Source organism: Mustelus asterias, chromosome 4, assembly GCF_964213995.1.
Source record: "Mustelus asterias chromosome 4, sMusAst1.hap1.1, whole genome shotgun sequence".
Lineage (NCBI taxonomy): Eukaryota > Metazoa > Chordata > Chondrichthyes > Carcharhiniformes > Triakidae > Mustelus > Mustelus asterias.
The window spans coordinates 141,184,526-141,207,028 of record NC_135804.1 but is presented as its reverse complement, the minus strand read 5'-3'; the positions used below and the strand labels follow the sequence as shown (position 1 = coordinate 141,207,028).

Below are 22,503 nucleotides of genomic sequence, written 5' to 3'. Positions count from 1 at the left end.
GACTGGGGTAAACACAGTAAGAAGTCTGACAACACCAGGTGAAAAGCTACCAAATAAACCTGTTGGACTTTAACCTGGTGTTGTCAGACTTCTTACTGGGTGTACCTACACTACAGGGATTGCACAGTTCAAGAAGGCAGCTCGCCACCACCTTCTCAAGGGTGATTAGGAATGGGTAACAAATGCTTGTCTTGCCAGTAATGCTCACATTCCATGAAAGAATAATATTTTAAAAAACATCTTTTTGCATATTACACACAGGCATTTTGGTGGTCAGTGACTTTTGTGTATTCTTTATTAGAGTAGATAATAAACTACTCTGGGATAATTATTTTCTTTGTGTCTACTGTCCATAGCTGAGTCTCACCATTGAAAATCTAACAGTCTTGTTCACATAGAAAATAGGAGCTGGAGTTTGCCCTTCACGCTTGCTCTGCCATTCACTATGATCATGGCTGATCATCCAATTGTTCCCACCTTTCCCCATTTCCTTTTAGCCCCTTCGCTAAAAGGAGCTATATCTAACTCCTTCTTGAAAACATACAATGTTTTGGCGTCAACTGCTTTCAGTGGTAGTGAATGCCACAGGCTCCCCACTCTGGGTGAAGAAATGTCTCCTCAGTCCTAAAATATTTACCTCATACTCTTAGATTGTGACCCTGGTTCTTGATGCCCCCGCCATGGTTAATGAAAATAGAACAGCAAGATGAGGTGATTGGTAAGTCAAATTTAAGTCACATTTACTTGTGAAGTCACGATGGGATGATTTTAGTTCCAGGAATTGAGCTAGATAAGAGGATGATGGCATGAAAAATATTTCTAAGAAAATTCAGTTCCATTCATTTTCAGCATTCAGCATATTGTATGCACTCTTGGTGACGATTAGTCGTCTGAAGATGTACTTCAGTCACTGTCAGACTCATCCTTATACTTAGATTTAATGGCACGGCCATTTTGTAGAGGCATTTCTTCATAATCATCGGGAACATCTTTCCTCCATCTACCTTGTCTAGTCCTGTTAGAATTTTATGGATTTCTATGAGATTTGCCCTCATTCTTCTGAACTCCTACAAATATGATCATAACCGACTGAATCTCTCCACATACATCAGTTCCGCTACTCCAGGAATCAGCCTGGTAAATTTTAGCTGCACTCTCTCCATAACAAGAACATCCTTCCTCAGATAAGGAGAGCAAAACTGCACACAATATTCCAGCTGTTGTCTCACCAAGGCCCTGTATAATTGTAGCAAGACATCCCTGCTCCGGTACTCAAATTCTCTCGCTATGATGGCCAACATGTGATGGCCTTCTTCACTGCCTGCTGCCATCAGAGTTTTGAATGGACCTATCTTATATTAAGTTGATCTTTCTCTACACCTAACAATGAGAGTAACACTATATTCTGCACCCTCCCCTTTCCTTCTCTATGAATGGTATGTTCATACCATTTATACCGCTGTATAGCGCGCAAGAAACAATAAGTTTCACTGTATACATGTGACAATAATAAATCAAAAAATTGCATGCTTACATGAACACAAACTCATTGACTGCATAAAGAGTTCAATGTACTGCCCCAAGTAAATATATTTTGTTAGGTGACCCTTTAACTGCTTAATAGTTAATAACTTATAATAGACATAATTTTCAAAATCCCCTTATTTTCAGAAGATTACCTTCTTTGGTGGTTCCTGTTTCTGGCTGTAAATGCTCGTGGTGCCAAAACCCTGGCCAAACTTCACCAAAGCACCGTCCACAATAAAAGTAACTGGAGTATTTTTCTGCTGGTGCTGATAAAAGAGGAGGAGTCCACATCTGAAAGACACACAATCACCTTTTACAATCAAGAGATAAACAAATATCTAAAAGTACATGGAACTTCAGAAATAAGACACCAAACCCCAGAAAAATAGTTTACATCAGAAGTTAAGTGTTTAAAAATTTGCAATCAACTCTTTACATTTTATTCCCAAATTTCTGCTACTTCCCTCGGAATATTTCCACTGGTTAGGAATGTGAGGAACATGGCTTGGTTTTAAATAGATGAAATAACATAAGCGCATACAGCAAATACAAAGTGACATGACTGTGAAAATACAATTTAAGATTCAAGACAGGACAGCATTTTCAAAGTTGAAACAATCTAAGCTGTATTCTTTGCTGATAACAATTTAGCTGAAAAGACTTTCATTTTTAAAAAAAAAGTTAAATCCAATTTAACGGTCTACTCTAGTAATCATCTCTCCAAACTTTTATAGAAGAAAATAAATAAATAAATCAGATCTGACCAAGGATGTATTTCGCAAGTGAGGTGGGCCAAATAACTCTTGACATAAGGGATAAATTTGTTTTCCAGATCCTTAAAATGACATCATCAGTTCTACCACAAGCAGTTTCAAACACCCACTTTTGACATTATTTTGCATAGTGTGAAATCAAAACCTATGCTTGGTTGCTCCAAGCGTTAGTTTGGATAGACTTTCACCCTGCTCTCATCCAGCCATTCATGTGATTGGACGGTTCAAATTTAAGACCTTAAAGTGAGCTAGCTCTATTGCCCTACCGTGCTAGCCTGGTTAAGAGGAACTGTTTCAACTGTCTTTAAAGTCAGACAGAATCACAGAATTGTTATGGCACAGGAGGCCACCTTGTCCTTCATTTGTGCACCCATTCTCCAAATGAATATTACACTTTAGTGCCCTGTTTCTGCCTTTTCCCTGTACCCCAGCACATTATTTCAATTCAAATAATCATCGAAGGCTTTGTTGAATTAATTGATTGAACCTGCGTCTACAACAATTCCAGCAGGGCATTCTCGACCTTTAAAAGAAAAACCTTGATATCGGCTAACGCATTTTAACGAAGATGATTATCTAACTGGAACTATAGAAACAATTTACTTCCATAGCAAGCATCCAAGTCACTCGACATGATTAAATAAAGATAGCACCCCTCAGTCATTGCGCAGTATTAGATCCATAGCTTAGTGGAAAATGGAAATAACGCAAAGGTTGGAAGTCAATTTATTTTCAGCAATTTATAAATTATTTCATTTCATAGAACCACTATATCTTGGAACACAAATTGTGGTATTTCTAAACAAGCTCCAGTAAAATGACCAAAACTATGGTCATAACTATCTAGTTCCTTCATGAAAAAAAAACTTGTATTTACATAGCACATTCCCTGCCTTTTGAACATCTCAAAATGCTTCATTACTAATGAATTACTGATTCTCAAATGGCAAGATCTCAGAAACAACTAGATAACTTTTTTTTAAAATAAATGTAACATTAGTTGAGGGATAAATACACACCAGAAGAACTCCCCAATATTTTTATTATGCCATGGAATATTTTATATCTATCTGAGCAAAAATGACAGGAGACGGGAGTTTCCAGCCATGCTTGCCCCAAGACCGGAAAATCACACCCGAGGTCAACGGACCGTTGCTTGGTCTACCCCCCCGGATGGACGGGACAGGAAAATTCCGCCCTAGGTTTCAATTTAATCTCTCATCCAAAAATAGCTTCTCCCGCCAAAGTGCTGCACTCAATTAAGAGGCTCAATTAAGGTGCTCGTTGCACTCGACAGAGCTCGAATCCAAGACTTCTTGACTTAGAGGTGAGAGCGCTACAAATAGGTTGATACACAAATCACTATTTGTGTGTCATTTACTCCTGGTGGAAGGAGCTCATAACCACCACTATCCTCACAATATGATATCCGAATTATTATATTTGATCTCTTCCATTAGTAAACAAAAATATTGTTCCTTTCATTTTTTGGAAAATAGAATGTTGTCATAACTTCTCACCTCAATATACCAACCTCAACAACCTCTTATCTTTAATGCCGTTTCTTCAAATCCTTATCCAGTGACATTCATGGTCTCACTATCTCCTCCATTGTTAAAGCTGCCTCCAAGAAGTTTCCACTTCAATGCCACCACAAGAGTACCATCACCCAAAAACTGCAGCAGTTTACAGCAAAGACCCTAAACCTTTGACTTCACTTTACTTGGGTCAAAATTTTCCAGCCCTTCCCGCAGGAGGGATCTTCCGGTCCTGCCGATAGTGACCCCCACACTGTGTTCCCAGGTGGTGGAGGATACAAGCCATTGACAATCGGCGGGACCAGAATATCCCACCACCGGCCGATGGCGGGTCACCTCACCTGTTGGGAAACATGTCATGGGGGTAAGGGGAAGAAATCTCACACTTGGGCATCACTGTCCACGTGAAATATAACTGAATATTGGTGAGTACAATATAATTCCAATTAAATGATGAGTACTTACTTTCCACACTTTTTTCTGAATTGCTTCTCTATCCCTTGTGGCCTACAAATGAGAAAAAAAGTCTATTTTAAGCAATTGCTATCTTTCAGAATTCATGCTCAAATATTATTGTACATGGACACTGACTTGCTCCATGAAAGTAATGAGTGAGACGGAAATTACTTCTGCAAATAAATTACACATCACCAAATGTGCTACTAGTTATCTCCTCAAGTTTTCTTTTCTCCAGTGAAGCTCTGCAAATCTCCCTTCATAACCATAGCAACCCAAGTCCCAGAATCATAGATTTAATTATTTTCTAAAATGTTTAATGTATCAATGCCTTTTGACGGGCAAGGGAATGAAAGTATCACTTCATAACTGGCCTGTAAAATCTTTGTTCAAAGAATACTTGACACCGGAACAGGTCACAGTTGCTCAACCCAAACACTTTGTTCAAAAATTTTCCAATATCATTCCAGGCTTGCTCAAGACTTCCTAAACACATTGAAGACTTACCTTCGAAGATAAATGCTCTCATCTTCTTCAATATTACAGAATTTATGAGCATGTTTGGATGCATCTATGACACGCGCTCGGTCTTGGGGTCGCATGGGCAATTTCTCCAAATGACAATCTAATGGGAGCCAATAAAAAAATTGATTAAAACACAATTGCTTTGATCACTTGCTGAGTGGTCTGAGATTGAACCGTAAAAATCAGAAATTCATAGGTTTGATCCTAACCTATGTGGAGTTAATGGATTTCTGCAAGGGCAGAGGTTGAGGTCCAATTTGTCTTTATAGTCTTGGGTAAGGAAATGAGTGGAAAAAATAAAATAGTGGATAAGATTCCTGCTTCATCCACCGTCTAATGCCTTCCCCTATTAAAATAACAGCTAAAAACTGCGGAAACTGGAAACCTGAAATAAGAACACAAAATGCTGGAAGAATCGAGGGGTTTGGGGTAGGTTATATATAAAATAATAGATACCCGGGAGTGAGTTACAGACTGAAATCTAATCGATGGCTTCGGGGTGGTTTATATATAGAATATAGAACATACAGAGGGTGGTGGTTGATGGGAAATATTCATCCTAGAGTTCAGTTACTAGTGGTGTACCGCAAGGATCTGTTTTGGGGCCACTGCTGTTTGTCATTTTTATTAATGACCTGGATGAGGGCGTGGAAGGATGGATTAGTAAATTTGCGGATGACACTAAAGTCGGTGGAGTTGTAGACAGTACGGAGGGAAGTGGCAGGTTACAGAGGGACATAGATAAGCTGCAGAGCTGGGCTGAGAGGTGGTAAATGGAGTTTAATGCGGAAAAGTGTGAGGTGATTCACTTTGGACGGAGTAACAGGAATACAGAGTACTGGGCTAATGGTAAGATACTTGGTAGTGTGGATGAACAGAGGGATCTGGGTGTCCATGTGCATAGATCCCTGAAAGTTGGCACCCAGGTTGATAGGGTTGTTAAGAAGGCGTACGGTGTGTTAGCTTTTATTGGTAGAGGGATTGAGTTTCGGAGCCAGGAGGTCATGCTGCAACTGTACAAAACTCTGGTGCGGCCGCATTTGGAGTATTGCGTACAGTTCTGGTCGCCGTATTATAGGAAAGATGTGGAAGTGTTGGAAAGGGTGCAGAGATTTACCAGGATGTTGCCTGGTATGGTGGGAAAATCGTATGAGGAAAGGCTGAGGGGCTTGAGGTTGTTTTCGTTAGAGAGAAGAAGGTTAAGAGGTGACTTAATAGAGGCATACAAGATGATCAGAGGATTAGATAGGGTGGATAGTGAAAGCCTTTTTCCTCGGATGGTGATGGCTAGCACGAGGGGACATAGCTTTAAATTGAGGGGTGATAGATATAGGACAGATGTTAGAGGTAGGTTCTTTACTCAGAGAGTAGTAAGGGCGTGGAATGCCCTGCCTGCAGCAGTAGTGGACTCGCCAACATTAAGAGCATTCAAATGGTTATTGGATAAACATATGGATGATTTTGGAATAGTTTAGATTAGAGGGTCTTTAGATTGGTTCCACTGGTCGGCGCAACATCGAGGGCCGAAGGGCCTGTACTGCGCTGTAATGTTCTATGTTCTAACTCAGAAGGCCTGGCAGCATCTGTGGAGAGGGACAGAGTTAACCTTTCAAATTGATGATCTTTCAGCCAGACATTGACCTGACATGTTAACCCTGTTTCTCTCCACAGATGCGGCCTCTCCTGCTGAGTTTTGCCAGCATCTTTTGTTCTTATTTCTGTCTGGCTCATATACAAAATATTGCTTCAATGGTGAGACACCAGCAGACTGCAGATACGGAAAGAGAAGCATTCAGATAAAAAAAGGAAGAAAAGATGATAGAATTGTGGTGAAATAAAAACAAACTTGTGTGAAAATTACCTGCAATTTTTAGAAGAAATAAAAGAGATAAATTATTTTTCTTTCCATCTCTCCATGTCTTCTTATCCCAAGGTTAAATGAACCATGTTGTGAAATCCTCCATGGGTGGCAAGGTGGCACAGTGGCTAGCACTGCTGCATCACAGCTCCAGGGACCTGGGTTCAATTCTGGCCTTGGGTGACTGTCTGTGTGGAGTTTGCACTTTCTCCCCGTGTCCGCGTGGGTTTCCTCTGGGTGCTCTGGTTTCCTTCCACTGTCCAAAATGTGCAGGTCAGGTGGATTGGCCATGTTAAATTGTCCCTTAGTGTCAGGGGGATTAGCAGGGTAAGCATGTAGGGTTATGGGGATAGTGCCTGGGTGGGATTGTTGTCGGTGCAGACTCAATGGCCCAATTGGCTTCCATCTGCACTGTGGGGATTCTATGATTCGTAACTCATCGTAACTCAAATATGAACCAATTTAAAAACAAATGGGAAGGAGGCAGCAGATGCATCGACTGATTTCACTGCATGACCATAAAAGGAAAACCAACCTATTCACAGGTGTGTTCTACCACAAATAATCACACTTATGTCAGCAAACCTGGAAACCAAAACAGCGCCAAGTCTTCATATCTCTCTCATTCTAACTCTTTCCTTTCATTGGGGAGCCATTAAAAATAACATTTAACAGCAGTCAATAAAATCTCACCACACTGGTGAAAAATAATAATGATGATATATTAAATAAAAATGCCACAAACACAATGGAGAACAAAAAATGCATCTCCTGGGTTGGACAGAGGTATTAATTGGTATGCAAGAATATTTAAAATGTGCTTGCAAGAAAAATTAGTTTCTTAGCACCACAATGAACCATAATCCAGTCAAGAAGCGACACTGAATTTCCACACCAAAAATAGCACTACACCTAAACTGGTAGCCACGCTCTGGCCCATGATGAGGGCTCTTGGATGCCTCCTCCATACATCTGCTTTCAGCGATGTCGTGGGGGTGAGCAAAAATAGACATCCAGCGGTTGTTGCAATGCCACCATGCATTTTAGAGTAGCAGGTGCCGATGCTCCCCATTGACATCACCTCGTTGGTTACTCCCTCCCCATCTAACACACCATCCCACATTGCCACATACAAGCTCCAAAGAGGAGAGTGAGTTGGAGGGCTCCTCCGAGCAGACGGGGGAGATTGATCAATTTGCAGAATAGCATTCAGCATTCAGAAGTTGACCCCACAGTTGCTGACCTCCTCTCAAATCTCCATCCAAGCTTACTTGGTCAAGCAGGCCATCCCTTCTTGTCACCTTGGAGAAGAGGAGCTCCCGCCTTTCTCTTGCAGCCTGGAGAAGAACCTGCAGGAAAATATTGCCATGTCTTGCAGCCACCTGGTGTCCTACCTTCCAACACGTTTCTTGCAATCTCCTGGTCCGCTCCTTGACTTCTCAATTGAGTCTCAAAACTTCCGTAGTATTCCACGCCAGCCAATAGATTCGAGGGCTCCACAATCCCTCAGGTTCTAAGGTGGAGGGCTCCACAATCCCAGCCTCCAGGGGGTGAGCACCAGTCTCGAGGCAAGGGCTCCTCTGGAGTGCTACTGTGACAAATGCAATGGTCGAGGCTGGACTGAATGCCAGCATCAGTGGACGCTGAGATCAGAGTAATTTCAGCCCTTGGTCTCTGATTCAGTTTACTGAGAATTCTGGGGTCTAAAGTACTCCCACAACACCTTTAAGTTGGGCTTGACACCACATCAAAGTTATACTTTATGTCAAGCTTAAGCAGCAGGAGATGATCTACTCTGGGGAAAGCAGGGGTGCAGGGGTGGGGGTCATACATTGTTGCAATGTGAAATCATCCTAGGATTTGACTCCCAAGTGTAAAGTTCACGTTGCGTCAAAGCTGAAATTGCTTGGCAGTGAAACAAAACTGGATGTAGAGCTATACATTCATTGAAACATTTTGATAGGACCATACAAGCATCTCTTGCTCTCTCAAGAGCATAAAATGTGAACAGCATCTAAAAACATCTACATACACTCCACGACACTTCATTAATTGTAAAACATTATTTATAGTATATGTAAGAGTTTGATCTGAACATACACAATCTGGCAGACAAATTGGACATCTGATTCTTGCCACAGATTTGCTGAGTGTTTCCACTATTTATTTGTTTTTACATTAAACAGTTGTCATGTATAGTATCAGCTAAAAAAAATACAAAAGGCAAAATACTAAAAACAAATCTGAAATATAAACAGAAGACTGGAAATCTTCAGTAGGTCAGGCAGTATCTGCGGAGAATGCTTCAGGCTGATGATCTTTCATTCGGAAAAGTTTACCGTTTCTCTCTCCACCCACACTACCTGACGTGAGCGTTTCCAGTATTTTTCTGTTTTGTTTTTAAATATTTTGTGCTTTTATTTTAAATAATCAATGTTGCTTAAATAAATCTAAAAAATATGAACAAAAATAGTAGTATGAATTAACGCTTGGAAATAATGTAAATGTGCTTGCAGTGTTGGTTTAAAATCAATGCATGTACTTGGCTCCCAGACACTTTAAGCACCTCATCGTTACGATTTCACCATAAGTCAAGAAGTCACAAAGAATTATGATTAATTCACTTACTTGTTTTGTTCTGTGCTGGGACCTCAACTATTCACTATATTTGTTAATGACTTAGGTAACACAATGGAGAGCAATATATTAAAGTTTGCTGTTGACACAAAAATCAGTGGCATCGCAAGTAGTGTAGATAGAAGCACTAAATTACAGGGACATTGATAGATTAAATGAATGGACAAGACTATGGGCCATGGATTTCAATGCAAGCGTGAAATCATCCATTTTGGATCAAAAATCGATTCAATTGCATTTTAAATAGTAAAAAGCTAGAAAGAGCAGAGATCCAAAGAGATTAAGGTGTCCATGTACCTAGATCACTAAAATGTATTAGTCTGGAACACAAATTGCCCTTTATAATTATAGAGGGCTGGAATACAATAGGGAGGAAATGTTGCTACAATTCTACCAAGCCTTGGGTAGATGCCATATGGAGTACAGTATTGGACACCATGAGACTCGCATTCCAACCATTATCTTGCAATTGAGTTTGTGTCGATATATGCCCTGTTTGTGAATCCAACTCAGTCACCTGATGAAGGAAAGCTCGTGATACCAAATAACTTGGTGTTGGAAGACTTCTTACAATACTGGGCACTGCATCACAGAAGTAACATATTAGCATTGGAAGTTATATAGCCTAAATTCAACAGAATTTAACAACTGGTCTGAGGTTTTAGGATTTTGAAAAAAATTTATCTGCTGGATGGGGAGAAACAAAATTATACTCGTGGGGGCAGTCTAGCGCCTAGCCATTGAGGAAAGAAGTTGGGAAACACTTTTTAACACAAAGGGTGTTTGAAGTATGGAAATCTTTCCCAAAAGAGCACTGGATGCTTGCTCAGTTAATAAGTTTAAATCACAGATTAATAGATTTTTTTTGTTTGCTAAAGGTATTACAAGACATGGAGTCAAAGCAGATGAGTGGAGTTGGGATACTGATCAATCATCAAAATATCAGAACACGTTTGAGAATCCTGTTCTTATGTTTTTGAATTTGGGTTATGAACAGTGAGTGCTGAAAACATTTGAGAACTTAGGTGAGGTCTGCCTTAGGATTTCAGCTGGTTAAGCCATGGTGTAGTAAGACCATGATGTGAAGATGCCGGCGTTGGACTGGGGTAAACACAGTAACAGTTTTAACAACACCAGGTTAAAGTCCAACAGGTTTATTTGGTAGCAATGGTAATGGTATTTGCTACCAAATAAACCTGTTGGACTTTAACTTGGTGTTGTTAAAACTGTTACTGTAGTAGGACCACACAGGTGGCAGTTATCTCTAGTTTTGATTCCCAATGTGTGCCATGTTTACCTTTCCTTAGCTAAAGCAGCAGTGAAATGAGTGCTATAGTGAGTCTTAGCCCTTTCGAAAGTTTGCACTTTCGAAAGTGCAAACAGCAGTTAGATCTCCACAGTCCAATATTTGAAACTCATCTGTATGTTTCTCAGGCCAGGGCTAGATCTATTTTTTATTCTTTCAAGCACCGCTAGCTAGGTCACCAATTATTGTCTATCCATAATTACTTGAGGTGGTGGTAGTGGACTGATTTCTTGAATTACTACAGTGCATGTGCTGTAGGTATACCCACAGTGCTGTTAGGGAGGGAGTTCGACTCAGTGACAGAGAACCAACGATAATATAGTTCCAAGTCAGGATGGTGTGTGGCCTGGAGGAAAATTTTCAGGTGACGCTGCTCCCATGCATCTGCTGCCTTTTTCCTTCTAGATGGTAGCGATTGCGAGTTGGCAAGGTGCCATCGAAGGTGTCTTGGCTGGTTGCTGCAGTGCATCTTGCAGATAGTACACCCTGCTGCCACTATACATCAGTGGTGGAGGGAGTGAAGGTTGAAGGTAGTGGTTGGGCTGCCAATCAAGCGGACTGCTTTGTTCTGGACGATGTCGAACTTGAGTGTTGTTCAAGTTGCTTTCACCCTGGCAAGTGGAGAGTAATCCACCTCACTCCTGACTGCAGTTTCCAGATGATGGACAGGCTTTGGGGAGTAAGGAGGTGAATTACTTCCTGCAGAATTCACAGCCTCTGACCTGCTCTTGTAGTCATAATATTTTACGTTTAGTCCAATTCGGTTTCTAGTCAATGGTAACTCCCAGGGATGTTGACATCTGGGGATTCAGTAATGGTAATGCTATTGAATGCCAAGAGGAGATGGTTGGATTCTCCCTCGTTGGTGAGTTATTGTCTGGCACTTAAATGTTACTTGCCACTCATCATCCCAATTCTGAACATTGTCCACATCTTGCCACATTCAGCACAGATTGCTTCAGTATCCAAGGAGTTGTGAATTCTGCTGTGCGGTCATTACTGAACATCCACATTATTCCTGCCCTCATGATGGAGGGAAGGTTATTGATGAAGTAGCTGAAAATGATTGAGGAACTCCTGCAATAATGTCACCATTGACTCCAGTTTCGTGAGGGCACCTTAATGCCCTCACTGGAACAAATCCTGTCTTGATGTCAAGAGCAGTCACTCTCACCTCATCTCTGGAATTCAGATCTTTTGTGTATGTTTGGACCAAAGTTGTAATGAGGCCAAGAGCTGAGTGACCCTGGTGGAACCCAAACTGAGTGTCAGTAGGAAAGTTATTGCTGAGTAAGTGCTGCTTAATAGCACTGCTGACAACACCATCACTTGGCTGATGACCCAGAGTAGACTGATGGGGTGGTAATTGGCCAGGTTGGATTTGTCCTGCTTTTTATGGATGGACACACCTGGGAATTTTTGCACATTGCTGGGGAGATGCCAGCATTGTAGCTGTATTTGAACAGCTTGGCTAGGCATTTGGCTAGTTTTGCAGTGCATATCCTCAGTACTATTGCCGGAATGTTATTAGGGTCCATAGCTTTTGCAGCATTCGGTATTTGCAGACATTTCTTGATATCTTGGAGTGAATCGAATTGGCTGAAGATGGGCATCTGTGATGCCAGGGACCTCAGAAGGAAGCTAATATGGATCATCCACTCAGCACCTCTAGCTGAAGGTGGTTGCAAGTACTTCAGCTTTGTCTTTTGCACTGGGTTGGGCTTCCTCATCACTAAGGATGGGGTTACTTGTGGAGCCTCCTCTTCCTCTGCCAGTTAGTTATTCAATTGTCCATCACTGGGTGTAGCAAGGCTGCAGAGTGTCGATTGAATCCGTTGGTTGTCGAATTGTTTAGCTCTGTCACGTGCTGCTTTTGCTGTTTGGCATGCAAGTAGTTCTGCGTTGTAGCTTCGCCAGATTGATGTCGCATTTTTACGTATGTCTGGCATAGCCAGACATGTCCTTCTGCACTCTTCATTAGTCAACGATTATATCCACATTATATTCCATCTGCCATGCTCTTGCCCACTCACTAAGTCTGTCCAAATTCTCCTGTAGCCATTTTATATTTTCCTCACAACACATTCTTGCCTGGCTTTACATCACCTGTGAATTTGGATATATTACATTTGGTTCCCACATCCAAGTCATTGATATCTATTGTGAACAGCTGGGGCCCAAGTATTGATCCTAGCAGTACGCCAAGAGCCACAGCTTACAAACACGAGAATGACCCATTTATTCCTACTCTGGTTAACAGGCAGAAAACAATCATTAATCTATAACAGTGTATTGCCTCTTCTATCAGATGCTTTCATTTTGCTAATCAACCTCCTGTGGGGGACTTCATCAAAAGCATGAACACCCATCAACTCTCCTTTAACAATTCTGTAATTAATATCCTCAAAAAACTCCAACAAGCTCGTCAAACATGATTTCCCATTAGTAAATCCATGCTGACTATGCCCAATCAGATCATGATTATCCAAATGTCCATTTATCATTTCCTTCATAATAGAATCCAGCATTTTCTATACTACCGATGTGAGGCCAATAGGTCGGTAGTTCCCTGTTTTCTCTCTCTCTCCCCCCCCATTCCTAAATAATAGGTGACATTCGCTACCATTCCAGAATCTACAGAATTTTGGAAGACGATCACCAATGCATCCACAATCTCTAGAGCAATGTCTTTCAACATTCTGGGATGCATATCAGGTCCTGAGGACTTGTCAACTTTCAACCCCATTAATTTCTCCAATACAACCTTCTTATACTAATTTCCTTCCACTCCTCATTCTCTGTAATCCCTTGCATCTCTAAGTCTGGGAAATGTCCTGTGCCTTCCTTTGTGAAAACAGAAAGATAGAGCCGGATTTTCCACACGCCCCTGTGGCATGATTCACGGTAGCGGAGACGGACCACCATTGGCCGGCAGCGAGATCTTTTGGTCTCACCGCTGTCAATGGGCTTTCCCATTATTTATACCCCAAGCCGTCATGGAAATCTCTGCAGGGGTTTGCTGTCTGCAGGACCAGTAGATCCTACGGCAGGATCAGCCGAAAAATTCCAGCCAAAGTAATAATATAGCTCCTCTTCCAATATCTCTATTCCACATTATGGATTCTCCTGACTCTGACGTAACTGACCCACATTTGGTTTAGCTGAATACTTCCTTTTTACAGACCTATAGAAGCTTTCACAGTCCGTTTTTATGGTTTTTGCTAGATTGCATTCATATCCTATTCTCCCTTTATCAGTTTCTTGGCATCCCTTTGATGTATTCTAAAAACCTTCCAATCCTCAAGTTTATTACTATTTCTGGCAATTTTATAAGCCTTTTCTATTAATCTTATGCAATCCTTTGTCAGCCACGATTGACTGGCTTTTTTAGGTTTCTGAACCTTGAAAGAATATATAGGTGCTGTAAGGTACATAATAGCTCTTTGAAGAATATCCATTGCCTATGCACAGTCATAGCTTTTAATGTATTTTCTCAATCCACCTCAGCCAATTTGATACCCATGCCTTCATAATTACTTTTATTCAATTTTAACACCCTACCTTCAGATTGAACTCTCTCACTTTCAAACAAAATTCTATCATGTGGTCATCATCCCTAAAGGTTCTTTTACAACAAGATCAATTAGCCCTTTTTCATTACATAACTAGATCTAGAATAGCCTGTCCTCTAGTTCGCTCCTCAAAATACTGCTCTAGTAACCCAGAAACTCATCAGCTGCAGCACTGATTTGATTTGTCACATGTATTAGTATACAGTGAAGAGTATTGTTTCTTGCACGCTATACAGACAAAGCATACAGTTCATAGAGAAGAAAGGAGAGGATGCAGAATGTAGTGTCACAGTCATAGCAAGGGTGTAGATAAATGCGAGGTAGGTCCATTCAAATTTTCATTCAGCATTAGTGCTCACTTGGTTTAACCAGTCTATATGCAAATTGAAGTCACCCATGATTACTGTATTGCCCACGCTACACGCTTCCCTCATCTCCTGATTAATACCACGCCGCACATTACCATTAGTGACCTATAAACATCTCCAACCAATGTCCACTGCCTTTTGCTGTTTTTAGCTTAGCATATATCTATGTGTAGTTCATCAGCTGAGTAAAGAGCTGAAATATTTGTCTCAGTTGGATAAACATGCTTGTCAGCAATGCATTGAAATTAATTTAAAATGCAACAGCAAATCATGAGGGAGCTAATTTATTAAACTAAAATACTACTGTAACTGTAGGTGCCATTTTTAAAAAAAAAACTTTAATCTCTGCTTGCAGGGTTTTCACAAAAGCAGATCAAAAACTGCTGGACCCAAAAGATAATTCTGAAGCTACAAACAGAATATTAACAGTTAGCTGTTGAGCATGGTGTTTGCATGATTTACTTTGTAATTGCAGTCAGTTATCGGTATTCCCTCACTCAAGGAATTAATTCTGCTTTCATGTTATTCAGCATTGTCAAGGCCCTGTGTTTCTGAGGTGCGGGGTAAAAACATACTTTAATTTTCTCATAGCTGCTCGTTAGTACAGAACTTGAATATTGCTGGAAAGAGAAACATGTTGCAGAAGATTTCATCTTGCACTCATTAGGTCAAACACAAGAATGCCAATTTTCAAACAGTCACAACTATTTATACTACAGGAGAAAAGGGGTGTTGACTGGGTGGCAAGTCAACAGATTGGTCAGGGCATTACCATGGAGAAAGCAACAGGCTCCCCATTTTTTTGGCAATTCAATAAAGGTGTAAGGCTTAAACATATTCCTTCTTTTTGCAGAGAATTGGTCCCCGAGTATGAATGTATGTCATGTTTAGCAAGCATAAATCAACTTGGGCAATTGTCATAAATTGGTTGTTAGTGGAGCTATTAGCACACTTAGGATTGTTCAGCAGGTGCTGCCTAATTGCTGCATCACATCTAACAGTAGATGTTTTGTTTTGGGTTGTGCAAGGGAGGGCTGCTTGAATAAGGTCTGCCCATTACAAACAACTGAAGGAACATACTGTTTGATTCGATAAGCCAATCATTGGGATATATGGCCACATGCCTGGCATCGCACCAGCACTGAAATTCATACACACTGTTGCTCAATGTGTAATAGGTAGAACATCCTTTTAGACTAGCGGCAGCATCCTGTTAGCGTACCCTTTCCTTGATATGTGAGTTGACAAAGCCACAAATGGGCTCTCCATTACCTTCACTGGCCAACATACATATTAGAATTTGTATAGCTCCACATGCTGTAAGATTGACCTCATCAGTAATTTTTTAAATAAGGCCCTAGTCATTTGCTCAATATGTAAGCTTGATGCAGAGATCGAGTGCGTGAAAGCTATCCTGTGGGACAATGCCGTGATTAGATCACTACTGGCTGTGCATCATTCAAACTCATGAATGGTCCAAAGAATGCCACTTTCAGAGCTGAAAAGTGCCCGGTCTACTTTGAACTAGCCTCGAAAGGCAATACACCTCAAAAATGTTAACAAATTAGACAAGCCATTTCAGGCCACTACTAAATGTGGCTATGCGAGTAGCATTATCCACTAACAGGATGCTGCCGTCAGTCCAAAAGCAGAATCTGCCTATGCCAATTAGTCAGACTCGCCTACTCTTTTCCCCATACCGCTGCAAGACTTTCCTTTTCATGTATTTATTTTTGAAAATGACTATTGAGTTTGCTTCCACTGTCCTCTCAGGTCAGCAATGCACTGCAAATCATAACTCACTGCTGTGAAAACAAAATCTCTTCACCCCTCTGGCTCCTTTGCTAATTCTGTTAAAATTGTTTTCTCTGGCTACTAACTGTCCCACCAATGGAAAAGATTCTCCTCGTTTACTCTTATTAAACTACACTGGAATTGGGAATAGACTTGAGCAGTGGCCAGCCAAGGTCGAGAGGAGGAGCATTCCTGTCTACACCAAGCAAGGTTAAAAAATTGGAAAAATATTAAGGTTACCTTTTTTGTGGCAGCTTGATTCAGTCCTCTTAAAGGACTCCCATAAACCTGAAGAAACCAATCGCAGTATGCAAGGTGAGCCATATATTTTGATTGAACTGTCAGCTTAGATTCTGTGTTCAAGTCCCAGCTTTTTGACTCAAGAGACAAGAGTTCTACCGTTCAGCAACCTGCTTTTGTCACTTCTAACACAAGTCTTCTTTCAAAAATATTAACTTCTCCCCGCCCCCGCCCTCCTCCTCTCCAGATCCTGGTGAGCCTGCTGAGTTTCCAGTTTTTTCTAGCCTCATTTCAAATTCCTTGCTGTCCTTTAATCCCAGCGTGCTGCAATACCACACATTCTCAGACCTGTCACAATAACTTTGCTCTACTACAAATTTATTCTGCATATGTCATCCCACTGTACTTCAAGGCTGCATTTCCACTTTCTCTTAGCTTCAGCGCTTCCTTTCTCTTCCTTGACCTCTCTGACTCCATTTCTGATGATAGACAGTCTAATAGTATCCATCACAAGCCCACCCACTCCCACAGCTTCCTTGACTACAGCTCTTCGTATCCCACATTCTGTAAGGATTCCGTCCCATTCTCAGTTCCTTCGCCTCCGTCGCATCTGTTCCGATTATGCCACTTTCCAAAATGGAGCTGCGGACACGTCTTCCTTCTTCCTTAATCCCGTCCACTGTGGTTGACAGGGCTCTCAACCTTGTCCAATCCATCTCCTGCCCCACTATTCTCACTCATTCCCCTCCGTCCCAGAAGCAGGATTTCACACCACCAGCCTTGACATTCAAAGGATCATCCTCCACCATTTCCACTGAATTCAGCATGATGCCACCTCAAAACACATCCTCTGCTCACTACCTCTGTCAGCATTCCGCAGGGACCATTCCCTCCGGGATACAGTGGTCCCCTCCTCCAACACCACACCCCCTTCCCATACAATCACAGAAAGTGCAATACCTGCCCATTTACCTCCTCCTTGTTCACCATCCCACGGCCGAAACACTGTTTTCGAGTGAGGCAGTGCCTCAGTGGCATCTCGTTCAATCTGGTCTATTGCATTTGGTTCTCCCAATGCGGTCTACTCTATATTGGAGAGACTAAACACAGACTGGGTGACCGATTTGCAGAACACCTTTAGTCCATCCAGAAGCAGGACTCAGACTTTCCTGTCACCTGCCATTTCAACACACCATTCTGCTCTCATGTCTACATGTCCATCCTTGGCCTGCTGCAATGTTCCGGTGAAGCCCGACACAAACCAGAGAAACAGCATCTCATCTTAGATTTCTTAGAATTGAACTCTCCAATATGGTGCTGGAGTACTGCTTCAACACCATATTGCAAGAAAAAACTTCTTGCAAGCCGTGCCCAGCATACCCTCTAATTCTAAATTCTATCATTTCCTCTTGTGCTATGCTTCTAAAACTCTATGATGTGGAGATGCTGGCATTGGACTGGGGTAGGCACAGTAAGAAGTCTCACAACATCAGGTTAAAGTCTAAAAGGTTTGTTTGGTAGCACAAGCTTTCAGAGCGCTGCCCCTTCATCAGATGAGTGGAGGATTGGGTTCACAAACAAGGCATATATAGACAGACTCAACTTACAAGATAATGTTTGGAATGCAAGTCTTACCAGGAAATCAAGTCTTTACAGGTGTAGACAATGCAAGTGGAGAGAGGGTTAAGCACAGGTTAAAGAGGTGTGAAGTGTCACAGCCACAGCAGTTAGTGAGATTTTGCAAGCCCAGGCAAGTTTTGGGGGTTACAGGTAGTGTGACATGAACCCAAGATCCCGGTTGAGGCCGTCCTCATGTGTGCGGAACTTGGCTATCAGTTTCTGCTTGGCGATTCTGCATTGTCGTGTGTCTTGAAGGCCACCTTGGAGAACACTACCTGAAGATCAGAGGTTGAATGCCCGCGTTGGAGATCTCTACTGCCTCCCGAAGATACACAAGGCCAACACAGCCAGCCATCCCATTGTATCAAGCAATGGGAACCTATATGAGAACCTCTCCGGCTACGTTGAGGGCATCCTGAAACCCATTGTACAAAGAACCCCCAGCTTCTATCGCGCCACTACAGACTTCTTACAGAAACTCAGCACACATGGAGCAGTTGAACCAGGAACACTCCTCGTCACAATGGATGTCTCGGCACTCTATACCAGCATCCCCCACAACAACAGTATTGCTGCAACTGCCTCAGTACTCAATGCCGACAACTGCCAATCTCCAGACACAATTCTACAACTCATCCACTTCATCCTGGACCACAACCTCTTCACCTTCAACAACCAATTGTTCATCCAGACACGGGGACCACATTCGCACCTCAATATGCCAACACCTTCATGCACAGGTTCGAACAAGGCCTCTTTACTGCACAGGATGTTCAACCGACACTATACACTAGATACATCGATGACATTTTCTTCCTTTGGACTCATGGCGAATAATCATTGAAACAACTACATGATGACATCAACAAGTTCCATCCCACCATCAGACTCACCATGGACTACTCTCCAGAATCGGTTGCATTCTTGGACACATGCATCTCCATCAAGGATGGTCACCTCAGCACTTCACTGTACCGCAAGCTCACGGATAACCTCACAATGCTCCACTTCTCCAGCTTCCTCCCTTAACACGTTAAAGAAGCCATCCTCTATGGACAAGCCCTCCATATACACAGGATCTGCTCAGATGAGGAGGAACACAACAGACACTGAAAGATGCCCTCATAAGAACAGGATACGATACTCGATTCATCGATCGACAGTTCCGACGCGCCACAGCGAAAAACCACACCGACCTCCTCAGAAGATAAACACGGGGCATGGTGGACAGAGTACTCCAATACTTCTCCAGAACACAGAAGCTATGACATCTTCTCCAGAGCCTTCAACATGTCATCGATGAAAACAAACATCTCGTCAAGGCCATCCCCACACCCCCACTACTTGCCTTCAAACAATGGCGCAACCTCAAACAGACCATTGTACGCAGCAAACTACCCAGCCTTCAGAACAGTGACCACAACACCACACAACCCTGCCACAGCAAGCAATGCAAGATGTGCCAGATCATCAACACGGATGCCATCATCTCACATGAGAACACTATCCACCAGGTACACGTTAATACTCTTGCAACTCGGCCAACGTTGTCTACCTGATAAGCTGCAGGAAAGGATGTCCCGAGGCATGGTAAATTGGCAAGCGCATGCAGATGCTACGGCAACGAATGAATGGACACCGCTCGATAATCACCAGGCAGGAGTGTTCCCTTCCTATTGGGGAACACTTCAGCAGTCAAGGACATTCAGCCTCTGATTTTCGGATAAGCGTTCTCCAAGACAGCCTTCAAGACTCATGACAACGCAGAATCGCCGAGCAGAAACTGATAGCCAAGCTCCTCACACAAGGTCAGCCTCAACCGGGATCTTGGGTTCATGTCACACTACCTGTAACCCCTCACGACTTGCCTAGGCTTGCAAAATCTCACTAACTGTCCTGGCTTGACACAATTCACACCTCTTTAACTTGTGATTATCCCTCTCTCCATTCGCATTGTCAGCATCTGTAAAGACGTGATTACCAGTTAAGACTCGCATTCCAACCATTATCTTGTAATTGAGTCTGTGTCTGTACATGCCCTGTTTGTGAACCCAATCCTCCACTCACCTGATGAAGGAGCAGTGCTCCGAAAGCTCGTGCTACCAAATAAACCTGTTGGACTTTAACCTGGTGTTGTAAGACTCCTTGCTGTGTCTAAAATTCTATACTCGTTTAAATTCTAACAATGCTCTATAACTGTAACACTACATTCTGCACCCTCTCTTTTCCTTCTCTATGTACGGTATGCTTTGTCTGTATAGCGCACAAGAAACAATACTTGTCACTGTATACTAATACATGTGACAGTAATAAATCAAATCATCTTCCGATTAAGCATGTTATAGCCTTCCAGACATAACAGAGAGTTCAACAACTTCAGACTGTGAACTCTCTCCTCCATCGTCACCCTTTTTTAAATTCCTATTACTTTCTTTTGATTTCTTCCATTGATTCATTTTTCTACCCAACTTTCCATCATTCTCCCCCTACCATTGTCACCCCTTACTCCACCCCACCAGGGCCATCTGTTCTATAAATTCATAGAATCCCTACAGTGCAGAAGCAGGTCATTCGGCCCATCGAGTATGCACCAATTCCCCAACAGAGCATCCCACCCAGACCCTAACTCCACATTTTTACCCTGCTTATTCCCCCTAACCTGGGACACCAAGAGGCAATTGTGCACGGCCAATCAACCCAGCCCTCACATCTTTGTACTGTGGGAGGAAACTGGAGTGCCCGGAGGAAACCCACACAGACACGGGGAGAACATGCAAACTCCACACAGACACCCAAGGCCAGAATTGAACCTAGTGCTGTGAGGCAGCAGTGATAACCACTGTGCCACCATACTGCCCCAGGATGGCGTGTTGATAGTTGTTCCAGGTTATCCTTTGTCACTCTGCTTACCTTTGTCTTACCATTTTTACACATTCTGATCTCTTAATGTGCCACTATCAGCACCCTTCTCAGCCATGATTACCACTATTTACATTCCCTTTATCTTTATGTCCACGACATCTTTGTCAGTCTTATCAGCCATGAGTGAATGGCGGAGCAGACTCAATGGGCCAAACGGCCTAATTCTACTCCTATAATGTGTCTAATCTCTTCCTAGCCCCCACCTATCATTGGCCCTCTATTCAGCCCCTTTGGCTTCACCGCACACAACAGTATAAATCTCATCCGAGTTCCAGCTCTTTTGTTCTGATGAAGAGTCACCCAGACTGGAAACGTTGGCTCTATTCTCTCACCAGATGCTGAGATTTTCGTGCATTTTCTGCTTCACATTCCAGTATCCGCAGTTATTTGTTTTTGTGCACTTTGAATGGTTCATTTATAACAAAAGATAATAACCAATCAAAAAAAACCTCTTAAATCTCTCACTATAAAAAAGCCTAAGTCGAAGGAAAAAAGAATGTGATGTCCACATTAACTGTAAACAGGTGCCCTGCTTCGGGGACATGCTCGCCCCGAAGAGCTCCCTACTCGAGTCCGAGGCTTCGGGGCCTGTCGAGTTTGCTTACCGAGGACCAGCACCATTTGTCCGCACAGACAGTAATAAACATGCAAGGGTTTCTCGCCGTCGTCGTACTCCTCGCGGTCCCGGGTGTCGGAACACACCACGCTGCGAGACACCACTTTCGGCATCTTGGTGCCGCGCTCTGGACGCAGAGCCTATTCACCCGCCGCCATGTTGTAAACCTGATGCATTGTGGGATCGCAAACACAGTCCTCACTTTCCTCCTTGCTCACCTTCACAATGTGCTGGCAGAATTATCCAAAAAACAGAATTGTCACCAAAAGCAGCGCACTCTGAGCGCTGGAAATCCAAAATAAAAACGCTGGAAATGCTCAAAAGGTCAGGCAGCATCTGTGGAATCCCTGGAATGAAGAGGTTGCCATATGAGGTTGAGGACTCTGGGTCTGTTCTCGTTGGAGTTTAGAAGGATGAGGGGGGAATCTTATTGAAACTTAAAGGATACTGCGAGGCCTGGATAGAGTGGACGTGGAGAAAATGTTTCCACTAGTAGGTAAAACTAGAACCCGAGGGTACAACCTCAGGCTAAAGGGACGATCCTTTAAAACAGAGATGAGGAGGAATTTTTTCAGCCAGAGAGTGGTGAATCTGTGGAACTCTTTGCCGCAGAAGGCTGTGGAGGCCGGGTCATTGAGTGTCTTTAAGACAGAGATAGATAGGTTCTTGATTAATAAAGAGGTCAGGAGTTATAGGGAAAAGGCAGGAGAATGGGGATGAGAAAAATATCAGCCATGGTTGAATGGTGGAG

General features: G+C 42.5%; 1 protein-coding gene across 1 annotated transcript in view; it reads right to left on the bottom strand.

Moving 5' to 3' along the window:
• The window catches only part of steep1 (STING1 ER exit protein 1), a 38,544-nt gene extending 16,601 nt beyond the window's left edge, over positions 1-21,943 (bottom strand). The window contains exons 1-4 of the mRNA XM_078211815.1: positions 21,742-21,943; positions 4,802-4,919; positions 4,304-4,345; positions 1,680-1,818 (exon numbers count right to left, since the gene is read on the bottom strand). Coding sequence (XP_078067941.1) covers positions 1,680-1,818; positions 4,304-4,345; positions 4,802-4,919; positions 21,742-21,865 — 423 coding nt within the window. The 5' untranslated portion in view covers positions 21,866-21,943. The remainder of the gene's footprint in view (positions 1-1,679; positions 1,819-4,303; positions 4,346-4,801; positions 4,920-21,741) is intronic.
• Positions 21,944-22,503: the final 560 nt, after the last annotated feature.